General features: G+C 43.2%; 1 protein-coding gene across 2 annotated transcripts in view; it reads left to right on the top strand.

The window, feature by feature from the left end:
- LOC126295084 (zinc finger protein 729-like) overlaps nucleotides 1-25,431 on the top strand; it is a 251,786-nt gene that overhangs the window by 176,958 nt on the left and 49,397 nt on the right. For both annotated transcript variants that reach the window (XM_049987344.1, XM_049987345.1), the window contains one exon: nucleotides 19,645-20,221. In XM_049987344.1, coding sequence (XP_049843301.1) covers nucleotides 19,645-20,221 — 577 coding nt within the window. The remainder of the gene's footprint in view (nucleotides 1-19,644; nucleotides 20,222-25,431) is intronic.

Genomic DNA, 25,431 nt, shown 5'->3' with positions numbered 1-25,431 from the left:
TACCTAGAACTTACTTATATTTAGTATCAACGAAATCACAGAATGACTTCAGTTCCTCCACACGCACAGTGTAAATGTGAAAATATTGAAAAATGTAATTCACTATTGTTTCTGTGTCAAAGGGAAGAACGTCTGCACTTGTTTTTACTTCGTGTATTACATGGGATGCACAACCGATGCCTTGGAAGTTCATCTTGAGAACACTGTTCGGTTTGTAATAAACATTGTTCCTGTCCTCTCGTGCCCACCAAAGTTGGTACGAGGTGTGTTTTTTAAGTACCGTTTTGAAATTAAAAAAAGTGCTAAGATATCTCAATTTTATTTTTACATGAAAGCCTGTACCTTAATCTACTTTCCTACACAATTTTCGTCAATACTGAGGCACTTGTCTTGGTGTTGTACCAGTTCTTGGTATTGTTTTGGATTCTGCAGTTTTATTTAGATGAAAGATTTTCTTACTATCGTAAAGTTACAAATGAAGATCATAGTTCCGTATTACTGAATCTTGTCAAAACAAACGTAGATCAGTATGAGAAGACGCTTTGCCCCATTGCAAGCTTCGGAAATTTTACATTCAAGTAACTGTATTTACTTGATCCATTTTGTTATAGAAACTTACCCCAACCCCCTTAAAATGAACGCGTTTCTTTTATTTATTTATTTCCGTTTGATCTCGTCACTGGAAATGTGAACTAATTTACATGTGTAAATGTCCAACTGTTGTCAGTCTTTAGATTACAGTCGTTTTCAACGAAAGGAATTCTAAACAGGAAACAATCTTCATACATCGAAAATACTGCTGAGCTTAAACTTTTTTAAACATGCACATTAGAAAAGATAAATATTCCCCTCTTGCAACTGAAAGGAGAAACCTTATAAGATAAAAAAATTTATTTAATAAAACAAGTATCTCTCTTGCCTCTTCTTCTGTCCCCCACCCCCTCCCCCAACGCCTACAATCGCAAGGTATTTCATTAACATTCAGTGCTCCTCGCCCCATAGTCAACCAAGATACCTAAAGAAGAGCACCAATATGTCCAGTTTCCTGTAAAAGCAACCCAGTACAAACGCAACTTCCTCAGATTTACAAATAAGGTAAAGAAGCACGAATTCTGTTGCTGCTGGTCCACGAAGTTCTTTTTGTATGTCAATCCTTAAAACAGGTGGAAATTTAAGTTCAGGAGTACACTATTTGTTAAGAAGTGTAATGAATTGCACAGTAGATTTATTGCAGATATCTCTCAGAAGAATGTGTTGGTCAACTATCGCAAATAGTTTCACGTTTTCCTCTGTCAGGTAGGGAGACACCACTATTATGAGTATGCCTTTAACAGACCTGGCGTTCGCCGTGCCTAGCTGACGTGACGTCACGAACAAGCGCCGAGGCCTTCCATTGAGTCGGTGTAGTTTGCATCCACTGCAAATTTGTCATCTAGCAGTGAATAGCTAATTCGGAACTACGAATACAATTGAACAGTGATAGCGCTATAACGTTCTTCAAGGAAAACTTGTTACATCTGCCTGCCATTTCTGCAGCAGCAAATAACGGATACGAATCGTGAAGCTCCCGCAAAGGTCACCGGCAGTGGGCCCGATGACCGAAAATCTGTTAGCACCTCTCCCCCAGCCCGTGATCAAAATACAGCTTCTCTATTTTATCTTTGGGTTCAAGAACTAAGGAAAACTCAAGAAAATGTTAAACTATCTCTGTGACACTAAACTGACGGAAAAATTAATAAAAACTCAATGAAGGTAAAAAGATATCCTTACTGTCTATCACGAAGATAACAGGACATTTGGTACCCCCTTGAATGTTCTGCAGGACAACGGGACACAGACCGAAAAATAGGACAGTCTCATTAGAAACGCGACGTCTGGTTGGTTACCCTAGCCTAAGCGCTAGTGTGTACGCGTCTTAAAATGGCTCCTGTCACTTCGTTCATATGCGACACATCTTCCGAAAGACGAAAACCAAATTTCGGAAACCGTTCTTCGCCGCCATGTTTACAAGTCAAGGTCTAAAGCGGATTTGCTATCCCAGTGAAATATGGCGCCTGGAAAACAGTTGTTACAGTTTCAGACTTAGTCAGCAAAATCGCTATTTCTCTTCAGTTACACGAGGTTTAATTAAGTAACTTTTGTCTAAATATACCTACTTATCCTCCGCTGTGGAGAAAACGCTGCATCCATAATATCCGAAAATTTTCTTAAGAAAACAAGTCGAAACATGATGCCTCAAGCCTTTTTCAAAACCTGTTGCCTTTACGTGGGAGCGAAAATAGATAGCGCAGTTGGAAAATCGGCAACTAGAGACGGATTCCAGAACAGATTTTGAAGTGTTTGCATGACTACTCTGAATTGGTACTGGGAAATCCGGTTTTGGGAGCCCCAAGTTAAAGGGGGTGTGAGTTTCCAACTTCATATACCTTGTCTGTAAACTCAAGAGCGAGCAGCACTTTTGGTGGGGGAAGCGGCCTTTCCCGGAAGAACTCTGCCACCGTCCTACAGGGCACCCAAAATCTGTTGCACATTACCTGTCCAGTGGTGTAGATCGGCTTGTAGTGATATACGTCGTTTCTGTTCGTGGGATCTTAGTTTCCAGTGCCAGTCAGTTAACTTTGTACACTGATATACTTCGATATGCGGGAGTGATGGATAATCGTCTAGCACTGCAAGAAAAAGTGCAGAATACGAGGAAGAGGAAGTGTTTGCGGAGGAACGAGTGTTCGATCGTCTCTGTTATTGCACCGCGTATTAAAGAGGCGACCAAGAAGGAACTCTTGGCTAATATTACCAGTCCCAATCAAAGAACTGCAATTTATGCAAACGTCAGCCTCGTTGGGAGGAAACCGATCGTTATAGACAGTTTCAAAATCATGGAAGACCTTTGATGCTTATGGAACACTAAATCTCAATCTCGGTCACTATTCACCTGATTCTAAAGCATATTGCTTGAAATACGTGCTCAATAGCTATTCTAAACATTACTGAAATTTTCTTCGAAACATGTAGATCGATTCTGGACTTCAAAGCAAAAAGCTTAACATTCGAGGTACGTTCACATATTAATTTTTATTTTTTGGTAAGAACTTTATTTGTTAGTCTACAGCAATGTTATCCTCTCCAAAATATTCCCCATTACATACTACATACTTGTACCTGTGCTTTTCCCAATTCCGGAAATTCTTTAGGAACTGTTTCTTCGTGATAGTTTATAGGTCCCTTAACTGTGCATTTTTAATCTCATCCGTGCTTGTAAAACTGCTGTCCTTTGAGCCTTGCTTTGAAATGTTTATACCACTTGTATGTTCTTGATTCACTCATAAAAGGCTCATCAAAAGTAATATTTAACATTTCTAAACATTTCACACACTTTATTCCATTCCTATAACAAAATTTAATACAGATTCTCTAATCTGTTATATACAAAACAAATAATCCTTGATGCTACGAAAACACACATAACCTTTCTGACAGCTGACAAGAGTAATTAGCCAATACGCATAATATTGTACACCTACTTTTGAGACATGTTTACGAAGACAGTGACAAAGTAGTGCAAATCGGACTAATACAACACAGAAAATTATAAATTTTGTTACTTTTTAAACACTCTTCGTGTTGCAAGTCCTTCCAGAGAGAACTTCTGCCTTTTAGCATAAACACAAAGTAAGAACAAGCATTCAATTCTACAGATTTATTGCATTATATTGGGGTTCGTTTCACGAATAGCCATATGGGAACATACATTCACATGAACAGGCATTCGGTTCTATGTATGTAGTATAATCCTGACTTCCATTCTTATGTTAATATTACTTACTCTGTAATGTTGTTTCGGAAGAAGCAATCGTTTTGTGTGTCCTTATGGTCTTAGTAGCTGGGTTGGCAGTGGGGACTCGCTCGCTCTTCAGTTTACCGACAGACTGTATCGCGGTACGAGACACTGTGGTGTGGATGGAGGCAGGCGGTCCGGCTGTGCGGACACCGGCGTAGGCGCCTCGCCTGCCGTCGGCCGAGCTGGCAACGCCGCCCCGTGACGTCACCGTCGGGTAGCGGCGGCAGCAGCGCGCTTCGGCTGTTTGTGCAGCTCAGTGCTGTGTGACGGAGCAGCAGGGCTGTTAGCAGCGAGTGACGTGGCGCGCTGGGAGTCCTGAACGTGCAGAGCAGTATCTGGCATGTCAGATAGTCTGAGCGTCGAGTAACTCGCGACAGAGCAACGTCAAGCAACTGCCTCTCTAATAGGTTGGCCTACTCTGAAGAAGAAGAAACCTAGCAACGCTACGAACAAACGAATGGCGAGTAGTGTGTTAAATTACCGTGCCGAGTGTTTCATAATTTATTGCTCGTTACTTATCACCATGCTACAGCCATTTAACCGCTGAAAACTTGAGCGAGAATAACGTGGAACGAACCGACAATAGCGCCGCATTCAGTGGGGCACTGTTTCGATGTCCCAGTGTCGATTCCTGCAGAATTCTCGTACCACAGATATTTAAAATCAGAACATCTACATAGTTACTCTGCAATTCACATTTGAGTGCTTGGCACCACAATCATACTATCTCTCTACCATTACACTCCCGAACAGCGCGCGGGAAAAACGAACACCTAAATATTTCTGTTCGAGCTCTGATTTCTCCTATTTTATTTTGATCATCATTCCTACCTATGTAGGTTGGACTCAACAAAATATTTTCGCATTCGGAAGAGGAAGTTGGTGACTGAAATTTCGTAAGTAGATCTCCCCGCGACGAAAAACGTCTTTGCTTTAATGACTTCCATCCCAACTAGCGTATCGTATCTGCCACGCTCTCTCCCCTATTACGTGATAATACAAAGCGAGCTGCCCTTCTTTTGCACCCTTTAGATGTCCTCCGTCTACCCCACCTGGTAAGGATCCCACACCGCGCAACAATATTCTAACAGAGGACAAACGAGTGTAGTGTAAGCTGTCTCTTTAGTGGACTTGTTGCATCTTCCAAGTGTCCTGCCAATGACATGCAACCTTTGGCTCGCCTTCCCCAAAATATTCTCTATGTGCTCTTTCCAACTGAAGTTGTTCGTAATTTTAACACCCAGGTACTTAGTTGAATTGACAGCCTTGAGAATTGTACTATTTATCGACTAATCGAATTCCCACGGATTTCTTTTGGAACTCGTGTAGATCACCTCACACTTCGTTATTTAGGGTCAACTGCCACCTGCCACACCATACAGCAATCTTTCCTAAATCGCTTTGCAACTGATACTGATCTTCGGATGACCTTACTAGATGGTAAATTACAGCATCATCTACGAACAACCTAAGAACTGCTCAGATTGTCACCCAGGTCATTTACATAGATCAGGAACAGCAGAGGTACCGGAACACGTCCCTGAGGAACACCTGATATCACGTCAGTTTTACTCGATGATTTTCTGTCTATTACTACGAACTGCGACCTTCCTGACTGGAAATCACGAATCCAGTCGCACAACTGATATCACATAGACCTGCAGCTTGATTAGTAGTCGCTTGTAAGGAACGGTGTCAAAAGCTTTCCGGAAATATAGAAATACGGAATCAACTTCAGATCCACTACTCGATTTTCATCATATAACTGCATCGAAATAACATACGTTCGTAGGAGGCAAGGTTTTGAAAAGTATCAGATTCAACACTTTGGATTAAGTGTTTTAGTGCGACACGGCGTCTTTTGCCTCGATTCTATCAGCCGTAGTTATGTCTGTGAACCTCCGCCCGCAACCATGGACTATATAACGCCTTGCAGGGCCGATAGAAATTTAATTTTCAATATTTCGCGTAATTTGACCGAATTTAAACCTTTAAACTGCTGTCATAAGCTACCCGTTAGTAGGTATAATCTTACATTACGGGTTTTGCACCCAAGAAAAGTATTACAGCTGGACACGTAACGTATCTCGAGGCAACGGAACTCACGACACTGAAATGCCTGTAAATTATTCACCCAGTATTTGAGAATGAGTCCACACATGGTGTTTTGGTTTATAACTTCATTGGAACCCGCTATATTCGCAACACACTGTCCAGGCAGTATCCACACACACCATTGAAAGTATCGGCAAAATTATCATTCTACGGCACACACGCCAGGACAAATGACGCCATAATAATTTAGACGTGCGAAACGCTTTTGTTTAAAACGGAGCGCAAATTAACCAAGATTACATGCATGCAGTGTTTCAAAATGAGAGTACTGCGCGACTTCGAACACACACTAAGAATAATTTCAAATCATTCATAAACTATTCCTAGCTTTCATGCTCAACATCAAATATTAAGTGTTAACTCATTTGTAAACTAATCAGATGAATTCACAAAAGCAACAGAAACCATTCAGACACAAAGGTGGAGGGGATATGAAGGAAAACCTCATTACTACAGCTGAACGGATAGCACCTAACAAAAAAAGTAAAAAACATGCCTGGTCACTGGAATGTGATGCCCTCATTGAAACAAGAAAACAGACATGGCAAAATTGGCAATCACAGAAAACAGAAGAAAGTAGACTGAATTTCATTACAGTTACAAAACTGGTAGATAAAAATATAAAAAGGATTAAGAAGACACATGAAAACAGAACTCTCCTACAAATTGATGAATTTGCTAAAAACACAAGAAGCTTTTAAGAACTTTCAAAAAAGGTTATCAAGATACAAAGCACCCACCTTCCAATTTAGAGATATAAATGGGACCATCGCTCACAACACAAACTGCAAAATACTAGCAGGCTACTTTGAGAAACTCTTGAATTGTGAACCTATCCTTGAAGAATTTGAATCCATCCCAAACAACCGTGAGAAGCCGTATTCAGAACCGCCGACGACTGAAGAACTACAGAAGGTCATTTCAGCACTTAAAAACAAGGCGTCCGGAGAATATCAAATAGTGGCCGAACTATGGAAAAAGGGTGATAAAAGTGCAGTTACATCCCTAAAGTGTGTTTTCAATCAAATTTGGAAAGAGATCCCCACAGAATGGAGAACAGGTCTCATCCACCCTATCCACAAGAAAGGTTTCAAGACAGACCCCAACAATTAGAGGGATATCACTGCTGGATATAAAGTACAAAATTCTTTCTAAAGTCCTTTTGAACAGGGCAGCGCCGCAATTGGATCCGCAAGTCGGGAAATACCAGGGAGGTTTTAGAAAGGGTAGATCATGTTCGGAACAAACACTGAACCTCAAAAACATTATGGCATACCAAAAATCAAGGGCAAAGACATACGTAATCTCCTTCATTGATTTCAAAAAAGCATGTGATTCGATTGATAAAGAATCTCCATCATTCCTGTAAAAAATGGGTTTGGATAAGAAAACAACTAATATTATAAAAGCGACCCTTACAAATAATTTTCGAAAGTTAAATTATAGGCGAACTATCGGAACCCTTTGAAATAAAAACGGGAGTGCGACAGGGCGATGGGCTCTCACTGTTGCTGTTCAATTGTGCCCTTGAGAAAGTAGTCAGAGAATGGAACACAGATATTAAGAGTGGTATAAGACTGGGTTGCATAAAGGAGAACCTTAAAGTAAATTGCATTGCTTTTGCAGATATGGCCCTGTTTGCTGAAACAATGGAAGAACCCCGGGAGCAAATCTTCGAACTAAAGAAACAAGCAGCTAAAATTGGTCTTCACATCTCCTTTGCAAAAACTAAGATATTGACAAACCTCGAGCACTCATGTAAATAGCTCAAAGTTAAAGAACAGAAGAGTGAAATAGTAAAAGAATTCAAATATCTCGGAGAATGGATTAGTTGGAATGCTGGGGAAAGCAAAGTAATGGAATCCAGAAAAATAAACTTGAATTGGCCTTCCAACTAACAAAAATACATAAAACAAAAAATCCCTTTCATGGGGGTCCAAAATTACACATTACAAGACAGTAAGCCAGAAGCACTGTATACAGCAGGAACACTTAACATGAATTCCAAAGGTCAAATGGAGAAACTTGAGCTACAGTAAAGAAAAATTTTAAGAAACATCATTGGGCAAAATTTCAAGACAACGAGATTATATGTATCAAAAATGAAACACTCTACAATAAAATTGAAAACTTTCAGATTCTATGCGAAAAAGAATACTTTTTTATGGTCATCTTCTTAGAATGAATTACAACAGATTAACTAAACAACGTGAGGCAATATTGACCCAACGACTTATCTTAGAAGCTAGATTAAGGAAAGGCAAAGCTACGTTTCTAGCATTTGTAGACTTGAAGAAAGCTTTTGACAATGTTGACTGGAATACTCTTTCAAATTCTCAAGGTGGCAGGGGTAAAATACAGGGAGCGAAATGCTATTTACAATTTGTACAAAAACCAGATGGCATTTATAAGAGTTGAGGGGCATGAAAGGGAAGCAGTGGTTGGGGAGTAAGGCAGGGTTGTAGCCTCTCCCTGATGTTATTCAATCTGTATATTGAGCAAGCAGTGAAGAAAACAAAAGAAAATTCTGAGTGGGTATTAAAATCCATGGAGAAGAAATAAAAATTTTCAGTTTCGCCGATTACATTGTAGTTCTGTCAGAGACAGCAAAGGACTTGGAAGAGCAGTTGAACGGAATGGACAGTGTCTTGAAAGGAGGATATAAGATGAACATCAACAAAAGCAAAACGAGGATAATGGAATGTAGTCCAATTAAATCGGGTGATGCTGAGGGAATTAGATTAGCAAATGAGACGCTTAAAGTAGTAAGAGTTTTGCTATTTGGGGAGCAAAATAACTGATGGTCGAAGTGGAGAGGATATGAAATGTAGACTAGCAATGGGAAGGAAAGCATTTCTGAAGAAGAGAAATTTGTTAACATCGAGTATAGATTTAAGTGTCAGAAATCGTTTCTGAAAATATTTGTATGGAGTGTAGCCACGTATGGAAGTGAAACATGGAGGATAAATAGTTTGGACAAGAAGAGAATAGAAGCTTTCGAAATGTGTTGCTTCAGAAGAATGCTGAATATTAGATGGGTAGACCACATAACTAATGAGGTGTTGAATAGGATTGGCGGGAAGAGGTGGCACAACTTGATTAGAAGGGATCGGTTGGTAGGACATGTTTCGGGGGATCAAGGGATCACCAATTTAGAATTGCAGGGCAGCGTAGAGGGTAAAAATCGTAGGACACAGAGACATAAATACACCAAGTTGATTCAGGATGTAGCTTGCAGTAGGTACTGGGACATGAAGCTTGCACAGGATAGAGTAGCATGGAGAGCTGCATCAAACCAGGCTCAGGACTGAAGACCACAACAACTACTACTACTAAACAAGTCTTTGACTTCTTCTGTAACCGAGAAATGAAGCCCAACTGGTTTAAAGAAACTGAGAAAGACGTAGTCGAATTAAAGATTTCAGAAAATTCACTTATTGATCGAACTGCTAAATTAATTACTAAAAATGAAAACCTAGGTTCCAAGACAAAACCACACAAAAGTGCAAACCCTTCATCTCGGAAGAACAGGAGATCAGAAAGAATGAAGAAATACTGGGCCCTAAGAAAAGAACATCGCACAAAGAAATGATTGATCCAGCGTACCCCAAAGAGGGTGAAACGAAAGTAGTCTGTGACTGGAAATTGCTGCCCACGCTGTAATTCTCAGAGCATAATGTTGTCGTTCATGAAGCACTTGTGGGTTTTCAGTGGCCCAAAAGTGTACATTTTGTTTGTTAACCACACCGCCTAAATGAAAATACGCCTTGCCTGAAAACCGAACGTTGTTGACAGTTTCTTCCCTATCCTCCACGCACCGAGCAAACAGTAGTCTCTGCTGCTTGTCTTCTTCAGTGAGCTTCTGTGTATGTCATCTTGTATGGGGACATATGGAGGTCACTTTTAAGAATGTGTTGAACGGAGCGTCTGGATATTCCCAGTTACACTGCTGCCTTTCTACACGATTTCCCTGGACTTTTTGTACGGCATCTCGTACCGCTTCAATATTCTCCAGCGAACAAACAGGCTTAGGCCGAGATCGTGTGTTGAACTGTTGTCGAAAACGCCTCTGAGTCACAACAAGGCTTTCCGTTTCATGAATAAGTAAAAACTGCCTTGTCGTCAGTCTTCCATTGTCAACCATTGCTGCTTACTAGTCTCCTAGCGGCAGTATCGTGAATTACACGTCATTTCGTAACTCATTTGTTTTTCCAAGCTCTGCTGGTACTGCTGTAGAGATCCCATTGGGATAGCTAATGTGCGTCGTAAATTGCGAAAGAAACAATTGGTGACATTTCGTGCGGCACCCTGTATTTAGCTTCTTATAAGAGCGTATACCGACAAAAACACACATCTTCTTACATCTCGCAGCAGTGGCGGCTGTCATTTCTTTAACAATAGAAGTACCCCTACTTCGACAATACGTCTTTCTGTAATCAAGGCTACTATCAGAAAACAATCAGTAAAGTCAGGGAATACACAAGTGTGTTAAAAAGGACGGAACGCTAACAAGCAAACGATGTTATTTACAATGATGCTCTCTCGCAGGCGAAAGTGGAAATTCAGGTTATTAAGTGGTGCTATACCGTGAAACTGGTCGCACACTTCTGAGCACGTGTTGTTCAATTAAATTCCCTTGTATTTAGTGAATGGTGGTCTGGTACATCCGAGCCCTGGAATGCAATTCATGTAATGCTGTAATAATTACCGACGTAATAGGGGTGGTGTCCGTTTCGGATAGCATCACGAAGGGCATTAGTATCAACTGAAATACTATCCTCAACAAGATTTGTCTTCCTAATATTATCGCTTGGCGCCTGTTCCGCTCGCGGATAGGCTGATAGTCGACAATCCTCTGCATTGGCTGCAGTTTCCGAATTTTACACTCGTGCTCATTTCGCTGCAAGCCTGAAAGTTTTGATGAGACGCGTTGGCACTACGAAGCAGCGGTTTGCCTGCAGGAGGTGGAAGTCCGCGCAGTGCAGATAACTGCGTGTAAGCAGTTCAGGGTCAGCCGGTGACGTCACGCGGCCTGGCTGGTTGAAAGCGGCTGCAGTTAGCGCGGCAGGGGGAGGGGAGAGGGGAAAGTGTGCACCAGCGAGGGTAGCATTCATCTCACGCTGGGTGAGGAGAACCCTACGTTATGACGTAACGCTACGTCATCGTGACGTAAATAACCTAAATCGACTAAATGAGTACGTATATCGATCTTTGCGGTTGTACCGATAACGTCAAAGCTAAATTTAAATACATGTGTGCTAACGAAGTGGCAGGAGTTGTGTGATATGCTCATCCCAGCTGAATCAATTGTTAAATGTAATTCCAAAAATTTGCGATGTTATTGTGTATTTCATGAACATAATTGTCTGAGCGAAGAAGCCGTAACGAAATAAAAAAAAAAGTTTGTTGAATCGTGCATAAATCGTGTGGACAGAAAAGTGAAGTAATTAGTTATTAAGCTCCAATCCAAAGAATGTGCGCTATGTTGACGACGGTGCAACCCCCCCCCCCCCCCCCCTCCCCCCGGCTTTGCGCATATGCGCCGCCTCTCACTTCCTTAGCCTGTCTCGACCCGTTTCAAATCTCGACCCATTTAAAAGCTTTTACCCTGTTTAAATTTGGTTTCAACACAAATGTATCTATGTGCTCTTTATTTTATTTGCAATTATGCTACTAAGATCTGGAACAAGAGATTGGCTGACATCAATTCTCAGAATTTTTTAAATTAAAATCAGAAATACTCGCACGCAATCTAGTTTTTGTACAAGACAAAAAAGAAAAAAACCTTTCACATACACAAGTGGAACCAAACATAGAAATAATCTTCGCTGCTTCTCTGTGTAACTTGGGAAATTCTTCCTTCGGCAAATTCTGGTAGAATTGGAGCAAACCTTTTGTATTGTAAAACACATCCTTTCGGTGAACATCGCTTTGCAGATCAATTAGTTGGAAATGTAAATCTCAAGGCGCACTTTCAATAGCTATCGAAAAAAGTTCCACCAAAAACATCGAGAATAGGCTGCAGGTAGGTAATTTCCTGAAAGAATAACAAAGCCAATGTTAATAAATGAAAGTAATGTATGCCCTTGTTTCGAAGTACTAAAATGCGATAGATTTTAATAAACATGTAATGTGTACTATTGGTTTTAATGTAATGTTCACTTGCATATGTAACGCAATTTCTTTATCTAGCTGTGTGTCATATACCGACACATTACCTGGAATCGGTCATTAACGCATTTTCAACACATAGTAGCACCTCGACGTAGTTTTCAAAGCGCGCTCCTTCCTGCACAGATGCTGTCAAACAAAAAAGCGGTTATAAAAATCAGGCTGTTTTAATAAAGGTAACATTTATATCTCGCATACCTAGTTCAGGAAAGTGTTGCGTATTTTTCTCTGAAAGGTTGTTTTTGAGGAGCTTAAGTTTATACTGGAAAGCGTTTGTTTATTTTGCTGATCATATCGTTGATGAGATTGTTTTCTTTTTGGAGTTTCAGACATAAATCATTTCGGAGAGCCATAATGTCTGCTAAAAATCCTAAATCAGGTACCCATTCAGGGTCATGATAAAATGGCTCCGGACGTCCTTTGCTCTCCAAAAACTGAGCCACAGTATGGCGTAGTAGAAAAATTCGGGAAATCTCTTTCCATATGCTCAGCCAGTGCACCTCAGCGTGGTAGGGAATATCTGGATACTCTTCAAAGGAAATCAAAAATTCTTTGAATTGACGATGAGTAGTCCATGAGAACGAATGTAGTTCACGATACGCGCCACTACCTTCATCACATCTTGAAGACCGACAACTTTCGCACAAAGAGCCTGTTGGTGTGCAAAACAATGAACGGAAGGTAAATTCGGCATTTTAAGTTTTTACCGCAGTAGGCCAATAAACCCTTTTGCTTTACCGCACATTGCTGGTGCCCTGTCTGTGGTTACAGAAAACAGCTTTTCCCAAGGGAGTTCTATTCCTTCAGCTGCCATGTCAACAGCTGCTAAAATATCCGCCCCTGTAGCAGTGTCCTTCAACAAAATCATATCCAAGAGCTCTTCCGTTACATGTAGGTCGTCGTCCACGCCACCCAAAAATTTTGCTAACTGAGCCGTGTCGTTAATATCCGTGGACTCAAGTGCGATGGAGTACGCTAGGAAGTTTTCAATTTTGGCTGCCAATTGTTCATGCAAATTCTCAGCAATGTCGTCGACTCTCCGATGTATTGTCACTCTGGAAAGTGGTACTCTGCTGTACGCGGGAGCTAATGTGGGATTCATTGTCTCTGCTACGTCGAACATAATGTTTTTTATTAATGGCCCGTCCATAAATGGCCTCCCAGCTCTTGCTAAACGTAGAGCAACTTTGTAACTAGCTCTGAGAGTCCTTTCGCAACACCCCTCCTCTTCTTCACCCTAAAGTAGAGAGAAAAAGATGTGTTAGAAATAATTTATGTGAAAACGAAAACTAAGGAAGCTAAACAAATGTTATTTCGTTTCGCATGACCTCTAACCAAAATATACATGCTAAAGTACTTGCAACAAACCTCCTTCGTAGATACAGAATTCTCTTCTGCAAGAGCTTGCAACTTCCGTAATTCTTCCTCTCTGGCACCCCCTGTTATATCACTATACTTTTCTGAATGCAATTTGCTGTAGTGCCTTTCAATAGACGATTTTCTGACACACGTAATTAGTGTGCCGCAGATTAGACATTTAGCTTTATCGTCACAACGCACAAAGTAGTAGAGCTCCCATTCCGGTTTAAATTGACTTTCGGCAATTTTCCCTTTTCGGGGCAGATGGTTCCATTATTCCGGTAATTGTCTTGCGCTTACGTATTCCACTGTTGACTAAGCCGTCTGGCAGCGCACAGCGTCGGCCTCACCTAGCAAGCTGAGTTGGGGCGAAGTGTGCCGAGTTGAACCGATGCACTCTGCAGGCACTCGCTGCACCTCGCTTTGCACGCGTACGGTTTTCCGTGTTTGTTCGGCCGTGCTCTAGAGCATCGGCTCTGCACCCAAAGGAAAATCTACTGGCCGGCCTTGGACTGAAAAAACACCAGAAAACGTGCCACATGTGAAACCATCTGTTCAGCAATTCCCAAAGTGTTCAGCACTTAAACATGGGCTCATCTGGTATGAGAATCTGCACACAGGTGTTCACATGCACCTCTTCGAAATGATGGTTATCAAAGAATGAAGTGAGTCATTCTGAAAGTCGCAGATCTGTTTGAGTAATTCTTCAAAACATTCCCAACCGCTGTTGTGGAGATGAACTTCCACTTTTCAGATACTGTAAATAAAAAAAATCTGCTATCGATAGCAGAAATCCCTCAGGAACTCAAACAACGGTTCACAGCTATAGTGTGACAGTTCGGTACGCCGTTGCTGAATTAAAGGTGTGTGTGTGTGTGTGTGTGTGTGTGTGTGTGTGTGTGTGTGTGTGTGTGTGTTCGAAGGAGATGGTGTAATGGTAACGGTTAATTCAAATATCCACCGTCAGGTTATAGTGACTTACATTAAATCAGATGGTTGGGGACTGTTGAGAGGGAGCATCTGGTTCCAACCACACGCAGCTACAGCTACAGATTTTGAGGGCGTTGTTTCCTGGTCATCTTCTCGCTTAGAGGATTTTTCTCTTTGGGAACTCATAAAGGTTAAAGTGTGTAACAGTACCAGCGACTACCTTAAACGATAGTCGATATTAACGTTATACCTTATCTTGAAGACAAATGTGCTACCAATTAGTAAGTCAGATAACCAAATGGCCAATGAGATAGTAAACTGCATCATATGCCTCTCAACAACACGTACCTTAAATGAATGAGGTGCCGTCAGTTCTAGCACTACAGCCTGGAACCGCGAGACCGCTATGGTCGCAGGCTCGAATCCTGCCTCGGGCATGAATGTATGTGGATCTCCTTAGGTTAGTTGGGTTAAAGTAGTTGTAAGTTCTAGGGGACTGATGACCTCAGAAGTTAAGTCCCATAGTGCTCAGAGCCATTTGAACCATTTTTTGACCAACTTGTGTTAGAATAGATAACACAGTAAACAGTTCTTCCTTAAACTCAGTTTGAAGTAACTAAACAGAATGGAAAACTAAATACAATGGCGCTTAAGCAACCTTTGAATTGCTTCATTAAATAACTAGGATGGTACATGAGGACCTTCAAACTTTCATGATTTGAAGAACCATGATCATGAACTACAGCAGTATAGAGGGTGTTACAAAAAAGTACGGCCAAACTTTCAGGAAACATTCCTCACACACAAGCAAAGAAAATGTTGTGGACATGTGTCCGGAAACGCTTACTTTCCATGTTAAAGCTCATTTTATTACTTCTCTTCAAATCACAATAATCATGGAATGGAAACACACAGCAACAGAACGTACCAGCGTGGTTCAAATGGCTCTGAGCACTATGGGACTCAACTGATGTGGTCATCAGTCCCCTATAACTTAGAACTACTTAAACCTAACTAACCTAAGGACATCACACACATCCATGCCCGAGGCAGGATTCGAACCTGCGACCGTAGCAGTCACACGGTTCCGGACTGCGCGCCTAGAACCGCGAGACCACCGCGGCCGGCCGTACCAGCGTGTGACTTCAAACACTTTGTTACAGGAAATGTTCAAAATGTCCTCAGTTAGCGAGGATACATGCATCCACCCTCCGTCGTATGGAATGCCCGATGCACTGATGCAGCCGTCGAAAATGGCATATTGTATCACAGCCGTCCACAACACGAGCACAAAGAGTCTCTACATTTGGTACCGGGGTTGAGTGGACAAGAGCATTCAAATGCCCCCATTAATGAATGTCAAAAGGGTTGAGGTCAGGAGAGCGTGGAGGCCACGGAATTGGTCCGCCTCTACGAATCCGTCGGTCACCGAATCTGTTGTTGAGAAGCCTACGAACGCTTCGAGTGAAATGTGCAGGAGCTCCATCGTGCATGAACCACATGTTGTGTCGTACTTGTAAAGGCACATGTTCTAGCAGCACAGGTAGAGTATCCCGTATGAAATCACGATAACGTGCTCCATTGAGCGTAGGTGGAAGAACATGGGGGCCAATCAAGACATCACCAACAATGCCTGCTCAAACGTTCACAGAAAATCTGTGTTGATGACGTGATTGCACAATTGCGTGCGGATTCTCGTCAGCCCACACATGTGGACTGTGAAAATTTACAATTTGATCACGTTGGAATGAAGCCCCATCCGTAAAGTGAATTTGCACTGAAATGAGGATTGACACATTGTCCGGTGAACCATTGACAGAAGTGTACTCGTGGAGGCCAATCAGCTGCTGATAGTGCCTCCACACGCTGTATATGGTGCGGAAACAACTGGTTCTCCCGCAGCACTCTCCATACAGTGACGTGGTCAACGTTACCTTGTGCAGCAGCAACTTCTCTGACGCTGACATTAGGGTTATCGTCAACTGCACGAAGAAATGGCTCGTCCATTGCAGGTGTCCTCGTTCTAGGTCTTCCCCAGTCGTGAGTCATAGGCTGGAATGTTCCGTGCTTCCTAAGACGCCGATCAATTGCTTCGAAAGTCTTCCTGTCGGGACACCTTCGTTCTGGAAATTTGTCTAGATACAAAAGTACCGCGCCACGGCTATTGCCCCGTGCTAATCCGTACATCAAATGGGCATCTGCCTACTCTGCATTTGTAAACGTTGCACTGACTGCAAAAGCACTTCGCGATGAACATTAACCTGTTGATGCTGTGTACTGATGTGCTTGATGCTAGTACTGTAGAGAAATGAGTCGCATGTCAAAGAAAGCACCGAAGTCAACATTACCTTCCTTCAACTGGGCGAACTGGCGGTGAATCGAAGAAGTACAGTACATACAGTCGAAACTAAAATGAGCTCTAACATGGAAATTAAGCGTTTCCGAACACATGTCCACATGTCCACATGACATCTTTTCTTGATTTGCGTGTGAGGAAAGTTTCCTGAAAGTTTGGCCGTACCTTTTTGTAACACCCTGTATGTGAGTGTAAGGAGAGCAATGAACTCCTACTTGAAAGAAAATAATTATAATAAATAAAGATTGGTTTAGGCTTTCATTGTAAAAGCTGCAATTCAGAATTTCCATAGCTAGAATTATACCGATCAATTTAAGAGTAATATTGATGAAAACTTCTCTCTTATTACTGTCATCACCAGTGCTGTGGTGATAAGAGATCCTTCAAAAGGCGCGCAGTCCGGAACCGTGCGACTGCTACGGCCGCAGGTTCGAATCCTGTCTCGGGCATAGATGTGTGTGATGTCCTTAGGTTAGTTAGGTTTAAGTAGTTCTAAGTTCTAGGGGACTGATAACCACAGCAGTTGAGTCCCATAGTGCTCAGAGCCAGAGCCATCACTTCAAAAATGATAGTGCATATGATAGCTGGATGGATGACATATTCTCACAGGCTCAAATTTTCTTCCTACGTATGGTACGGCGTTGTTCTGTTGGAATTTAAGTCTGTTGAGGATAGTAGCAGTTCGACAGTGGTAGTTTCCCTGTCGTAAGACTTACCAGTGACGCACCCAAGACTTTTGGAGCAGATGGTGAGTCGACTGTGTGACCAACCCATGCATGACAACATAACAGGACTAGTTCTTAAGAGCATTTTTCATACGTAAAGTGTCGTGATTTTCCCAGTTATCCACAGAAGTTACAATGGTTTAGTGACACTGTAAGTCACGCTGACCTTACTAGTGCTACATTATACACTCCTGGAAATTGAAATAACACCGTGAATAAATTGTCCCAGGAAGGGGAAACTTTATTGACACATTCCTGGGGTCAGATACATCACATGATCACACTGACAGAACCACAGGCACATACACAGGCAACAGAGCATGCACAATGTCGGCACTAGTACAGTGTATATCCTCCTTTTGCAGCAATGCAGGCTGCTATTCTCCCATGGAGACGATTGTAGAGATGATGGATGTAGTCCTGTGGAACGGCTTGCCATGCCATTTCCACCTGGCGCCTCAGTTGGACTAGCGTTCGTGCTGGACGTGCAGACCGCGTGAGACGACGCTTCATCCAGTCCCAAACATGGTCAATGGGGGACAGATCCGGAGATGTTGCTGGCCAGGGTAGTTGACTTACACCTTCTAGAGCACGTTGGGTGGTACGGGATACATGCGGACGTGCATTGTCCTGTTGGAACAGCAAGTTCCCTTGCCGGTCTAGGAATGGTAGAACGATGGGTTCGATGACGTTTTGGATGTACTGTGCACTATTGTGTCCCCTCGACGATCACCAGAGGTGTATGGCCAGTGTAGGAGATAGCTCCCCACACCATGATGCCGGGTGTTGGCCCTGTGTGCCTCGGTCGTATGCAGTCCTGATTGTGGCGCTCACCTGCACGGCGCCAAACACGCATACGACCATCTTTGGCACCAAGGCAGAAGCGACTCTCATCGCTGAAGACGACACGTCTCCATTCGTCCCTCCATTCACGCCTGTCGCGACACCACTGGAGGCGGGCTGCACGATGTTGGGGCGTGAGCGGAAGACGGCCTAACGGTGTGCGGGACCGTAGCCCAGCTTCATGGAGATGGTTGCGAATGGTCCTCGCCGATACCCCAGGAGCAATAGTGTCCCTAATTTGCTGGGAAGTGGCGGTGCGGTCCCCTACGGCACTGCGTAGGATCCTACGGTCTTGGCGTGCATCCGTGCGTCGCTGCGGTCCGGTCCCAGGTCGACGGGCACGTGCACCTTCTGCCGACCACTGGCGACAACATCGATGTACTGTGGAGACCTCACGCCCCACGTGTTGAGCAATTCGGCGGTACGTCCACCCGGCCTCCCGCATGCCCACTATACGCCCTCGCTCAAAGTCCGTCAGCTGCACATACGGTTCACGTCCACGCTGTCGCGGCATGCTACCAGTGTTAAAGACTGCGATGGAGCTCCGTATGCCACGGCAAACTGGCTGACACTGACGGCGGCGGTGCAGAAATGCTGCGCAGCTAGCGCCATTCGACGGCCAACACCGCGGTTCCTGGTGTGTCCGCTGTGCCGTGCGTGTGATCATTGCTTGTACAGTCCTCTCGCAGTGTCCGGAGCAAGTATGGTGGGTCTGACACACCGGTGTCAATGTGTTCTTTTTTCCATTTCCAGGAGTGTATCTCACCTGAGGTGGCGCGTTGGTTGGCATACTAGTCTAGCATTCAGGACTACGATGGTTCAAGCCCACATCCTGACCAAAATGGTTTAGGTTTTCTGTGATTTCCGGGATTCGCTACAGGCAAGGTCCGAGAGATGTCTTTGAAAAACCACAGCAAATTTTCTTCCCCATCCTTCCATAGTCCAAACTTGTGTTCTAACTATAATGATCCCTTTGCTGGTGGGACGTTAAATAGTTATCTCCTCATTTTGAAAGACTTCACGATCACTGCACTGTAGCTACAAATTGAAGAAATTGGGTCTTTCCGTTTCTGAGGACATCTTGTGGAGAATGAGGATGCTGCAACAGAATAGAAAACCTCAAATTGTGATATTGAAGATTTGGAGCTGTTAACCTGTGGTAGCTGTATTACACAACAAAGATATCGTGGTGTTGTAATTCACCTGTGTGGACAGCCTTCACGGACTGTTGATCGACACAGGTGTCTCTGCATGTGTCGAAGGTGCTTTGTAGCGACAAAGAGCTTATCAGTGATGCTGTGTTTCAGAATTGACTACCATGGCAGCCACCAGTGAAGTTGAGGAGAGCACAGTCGTACACCTGGGCGACCTACTGGACGAGGGGAAAGGCGCCGTGGTGACTTTGGTGGCGGGGGAGACGCGGCTGGTGGCACACAGAGCCGTCCTCGTGACCAGGAGCCCCGTATTCGCCTCCATGTTCCAGCACGACACACTGGAAGTTGGAAGCAGCCTGGTCAACATCACAGACATGGAGGGCCCGGTGCTGAGAGAGCTGCTAACATACATGTATACCCTCCGTGCCCCGCGACTGGCGAGCATGGCCCCACAATTGCTTACTGCTGCTGACAAGTACTGTGTGTCGAGCCTGAAGGCCCAGTGTGAGCAGCAGCTGGCCACAGCACTGGCGGTGGACAACGCGGCGGCCACGGCTGTTCTCGCGGTGCGACACTGCTGCCCCGGCCTTAGGCAGACCGCAATCTCCTACATAAAGGGCCACACATACCAGGTGATGGCCACGCAGGGCTGGGCTGACGCAGTGCGCACCCAGCCGGAAGATGTCGTCGAACTGAGCAGGCTGCTCGCAGAGACACCACCAGAACCCAGGTAAGCTCATCATTCATGTGAATGTGTGTAAAATTTTACTTAATCTACCTTCCAATTTACGTTTCATGCTCACGGACATAGTAGCTCATACTCTGCTGCTCCACATGCTCTGTAAACCGTGGGGCTCAAATTCGTCAATTCTCGTGTTCGAATTGAAGCCTCGGTTCATCACAGAGTAGATGTGGTTGTTGTTGTGGTCTTGAGACTGGTTTGATGCAGCTCTCCATGCTACCCTATCCTGTGCAAGCTTCATCTCCCAGTACTTACTGCAACCCATATCCTTCTGAATGTGCTTAGTGTATTCATCTCTTGGTGTCCCTCTATGATTTTTACCCTCCATGCTGCCCTCCAATGCTAAAATTGTGATCCCTTGATGCCTCACAACATGTCCTACCAACTGGTCCCTTCTTTTTGTCAAGTTGTGCCACATACACCTCCCCAATTCTATTCAATAATTCCTCATTAGTTATGCGATCTACCCATCTAATCTTCAGCATTCTTCTGTAGCACCATATTTCGAAAGCTTCTATTCTCTTCTTGTCCAAACTATTTATTGTCCATGTTTCACTTCCATACACGGCTACAATCCATACAAATACTTTCAGAAACGACTTCCTGACACCTAAATATATACTCGATGTTAACAAATTTCTCTTCCTCAGAAACGCTTTCCTTGCCATTGCCAGTCTATATTGTATATCCTCTCTACTTCGACCATCATCAGTTATTTTGCTCTCCAAACAGCAAAACTCATTTACTACTTTAAATTCCTCATTTCCTAATCTAATTCCCTCAGCATCATCCGACTTAATTCTACCGCATTCCATTATCCTCGTTTTGCTTTTGTTGATGTTCATCTTATGTCCTCCTTTCAAGACACTGTCCTTTGCGTTCAACTGCTCTTCCAAGTCCTTTGCCGTCTCTGACAGAATTACAATGTCATCGGCGAACCTTAAAGTTTTTGTTTTTTTCTCCATGGATTTTAATACCTACTCCGAATTTTCTTTTGTTTCCTTCACTGCTTGCTCAATATACAGATTGAATAACATTGGGGAGAGACTACAACCCTGTCTCACTACCTTCCCAACGACTGCTTCTCTTTCATGCCCCTAGACTCTTATAAATGCCATCTGGTTTCTGTAGAAATTGTAAATAGCCTTTCGCTCCCTGTATTTCACCCCTGCAATCTTTAGAATTTGAAAGAGAGTATTCCAGTCAACATTGTCAAAAGCTTTCTCTAAGTCTACAAATACTAGAAATGTAGGTTTGCCTTTCCTTAATCTTTCTTCTAAGATAAGTCGTAGGGTCAGTATTGCCTCCCGTGTTCCAACATTTCTACGGAGTCCAAAATGATCTTCCGCGAGGTTGGATTCTACTAGTTTTTCCATTCGTCTGTAAAGAATTCGCGTTAGTAGTTTGCAGCTGTGACGTATTAAAATGAGAGTTCGGTAATTTGTTTGGTAAATTTATTCACAAAATTTGTCAGTTCTACGGAATTTCAGAAATGGGCTTTGTTCTCCAAAATTGACCGCTGAAGCCAGTTGTCCTGACTGATTGAGCTTACATATGTAGTAGGCAAGTTTTCTTCTAAACTCTGTATTTCGTTGCGTGAGTGATCAGCGTGAACGTACGTGTGTGTGTGTGTGTGTGTGTGTGTGTGTGTGTGTGTGTGTGTGTGTGTGTTGGTCCAGTTGTTGCATTGTGTGATGTACCACGTGTCAAGATTCATGTGGCAGCATTCCAAGTAACTATGTTCTAACTTTACATCCGTCTGTATCACTTTTAGTGAGGAAATACACTGAACAGCCATAGAAACTGGTACATTAGCCTAATATCGTGTGGGCCCCTGCGAAAATGCAGAAGTGCCGCAACACGAGTTGGCATGGACTAGACTATTGTCTGAAGCAGTGCTGGAGGGAAATAACACCATGAATCGTGCAGAGTTGTCCATAATATCGGTAAGAGTACGAGGGGTGGAGATCTCTTCCAAAAACACATTGCAAGACATCCCAGATATGGTCAATGATGTTCATGTTTGTCGAGTTTGATGGCCAGCAGAAGTGTTTAAACTGAGAATGTGTTCCTGGTGCTCTCTGTAGCAATTCTGGATGTGCGCGGTGTCGCATTGTTCTGCTTGTTTTCTAGGTCCATTGGAATGCACAGTAGACATCAATGGATGCAGGTGATAACAGGATGCTTACGTACGAGCCAACTGTCAGTCGTATGTAGACGTATCAGGGGTCGCATATCACTCCAGCTGCACAAGCCCCACACCATTACAGAGCCTCCACCAACTTTCCCCTGCTGATATGCAGAGTCCATGGATTCGTGAGGTTCTCTCCATACACGTACACGTTCACCCGTGTGAAACAATTTGAAACGGGAATCGCACGATCAGTTAACATGTTTAGAGTCATCAATAGTCCAATGACAAGTCCAGACAAGGTATAAACGCTCCATGTCGGGCAGTCAAGGGTACAAGATTGGGCCTTCAGCTTCGAAAGCCCATCTAGATGTTTCGTTGAAGGGTTCACATTCTGACAGTTGATAATGGCCAAGCATTAAAATTTCCAGGCAATTTGCGGAAGGATGGCACTTCTGTCACGTTGAACGATCCTCTTCAGTCGCCGTTGGTTCCGTTCTTGCAGGATCTTTTTCCGGCTGCAGCGAAATCGGAGATTTGATGTGAGATGGTGTGCCCCATCGCTCGAGCGCCGACTATAACACCACGTTCAAACTCACTTAAATCCGTATTACCTGCCACTGCAGCAGTAACCGATCTGTGCCAGACACTTGTCTCATACAGGCGTTGCCGACCGCAGTGCCGTATTCTGCCGGTTTACATCTCTCTGTATTTGAATACATATACGTATACCACTTTCTTTGGCGCTTCAGTGTAAATCTGAATTATTGTTAATTCATCATTATTGAATCTCAGTGACATTCTGCCCCATAGCTGGGTTCCTTAAAACCAGTTTGTACCTCCCCTTAACAACGTTTCAAAGAAATTATCGTGACGGTTGCATATCTAATGTTTGGCTTGGTATTTTAATAAATCATAAATTGACGTGTGAGGGTGCGCCTTTTTCTCATTTCAATTAATATTTAAATAAATTCGGCCTGCTAATGAGAAATTTTGTTTGATAATTGCTCGAGGAAAGCAAACATAAGCTCTACTTGCATAGTCATTCTTGGGATTTTGGAAACCAGAGGAGATTTCGAGTAGCTGATCCTACCAGAACTTTGAACTTCTAAGATGACAGGCATCTTTCACCACCAACCACCACCATGTGCTCCAGAATGTACCCGCAAAATAGACATGGATACATTGCCATAGGCTGCATGGAAGTGGCCACTCAAATAAGCTTCGTGGTGGTGTGGATTAATGCTGCGCACACACAAGAGGTCGTTTTGTCTGTATGGGCGCCCATGCCCTAGTACGCACAATCATGTTGGGTGAGTGGCTCTGTGCAAACTACACCCATTGATGCAGGTGCAACAAAGGCAGAAACGTCCCTCTTGACGGGATGAGGAACCACAACCCGTGCATCGTTACTCTCTCTTTGCATCGGGAGAACATCTGACAACGCAGATAGCACGTGGCAATGCAGAATGTACAGATGCGCCCCTGGATGGGAGCGTCCCGTCAAACTAGGGGGGCCACCTGTGGCGCAGGTGTTGCAATTCTTCCTGGAGAATTGGGTCATAAACAGTTGCTCCAGAAATGTGCCGGCCGTCGAGAGGAGTTTGAAATTCTTCAAAACTATTCGAAGTATCAGTTATTTCTCAGACGAATCAAACGCCTTGTCCATACCGACCACTGGTAAAGACAAGTCCGCATTCGTACGTTGGGTGAGAAACCCCTAGCCTTGCAACCCTGTTTAGTATCAAATCTCGTTTTTCGGGTTGGTAGCTACTCTACTGTCTATCAATTATCAGATCTGGTATTTATGTTTCCGCAGTCTCAATCGAGTTTTAATTTGTAGCTGTGGCAGATGTGAGCGGTCATAGTTAGACTGTTGTGGGGCTCTCAGTGACAACTGTGAGGATACACAAACACCACCACAAAGGGTAGACAGTGAGACAGATTACGGAAGCACTACACGGAAGATTTGACAGGGCTTCATGGCAAAAAGCAACACTTCTGAATTGAAATATGTGATTTTGCTTTTGGCAGTATTACAAACAGGCCGCAATGTGTAAGGAAGAAGCTATGAGAAGCATGTGCCTGTAAATGGGTTTTGGGACTGGATTTACAGAGGATAACAATGCGAGATCACATGAAAAAAGATCGTTCTGAAAGACATTCGTAAATGACTTATTAAATACAGACCAGAATGCATGCATTTTAGCATGCCATGCCATGCTTTGTTAACTCAGTTTCCAAATGCACTGGACTGTGCCAAGGTTGTATTTTCAAATAAATGTGCCATTTCTCGCAGCTCATATGTTCTAAATAAAGAATCGTCATTACAAGCTCAAGTCAGAAGGGAAACCACATTCTGCAGCGATATAGGCAGTGATGACGTAGCATCAGCTTTGATCTGACCTTTTTAAGGCGCTATCAATTGCTTCAATTATTTACACTTGTTACGAACGCGGTTAAATACCTCAGTTTGAGGAAAGTGGCCTCACAAATCAGGCCCTCAAACACTCCTGAAGTACAGGACTTCTTAAACGAACACTTTCTAGGATGATGGTTGTGTCATGGTTCATCAGCAACACCAGTTCGCTTGAAACGGCCACCAAGAAGTGCTGACCTCATCGCACATGAGAACTCCTTATGTGGGGCGTCATTGAAGCCCACATATGTGCATATCATGATGGTATGAAGGAAGAACAGTCCTAGTAGGGTACTACAGTACGTTCTGGCTAAGTTTTCGTTTTCTAGCTCGCTCACTAATTTCACCCGCTCGTTCACTACAAAATGAAAACTTAACCCAGAACCTACTGGAATATTCTAGTATAATCCAGTTTTCAAATCTAACTCACGTAATTTCATTTAAATTACTTCGAAAAATTAACAAAAGCGAATATTTTTTCATATCGCGTTCACAAATTGCTAAAATAATTATTTTTGTATACAAAAGGTGACTAAGAAAATAGATAACGCGAACAATAATGAATGTAAGAAATCTATTCCTTGCCCAAAATGTTCCTAACTCTCATCTTGAGCAGCCATAAGATTTTTAAGACCTGTTGATTGTAAT

The sequence above is a fragment of the Schistocerca gregaria genome, chromosome 11 (genome assembly GCF_023897955.1).
Source record: "Schistocerca gregaria isolate iqSchGreg1 chromosome 11, iqSchGreg1.2, whole genome shotgun sequence".
NCBI classification, from domain to species: domain Eukaryota; kingdom Metazoa; phylum Arthropoda; class Insecta; order Orthoptera; family Acrididae; genus Schistocerca; species Schistocerca gregaria.
Note: the sequence above shows the minus strand (reverse complement) of the source record. Positions and strands in the feature narration are given on the sequence as shown.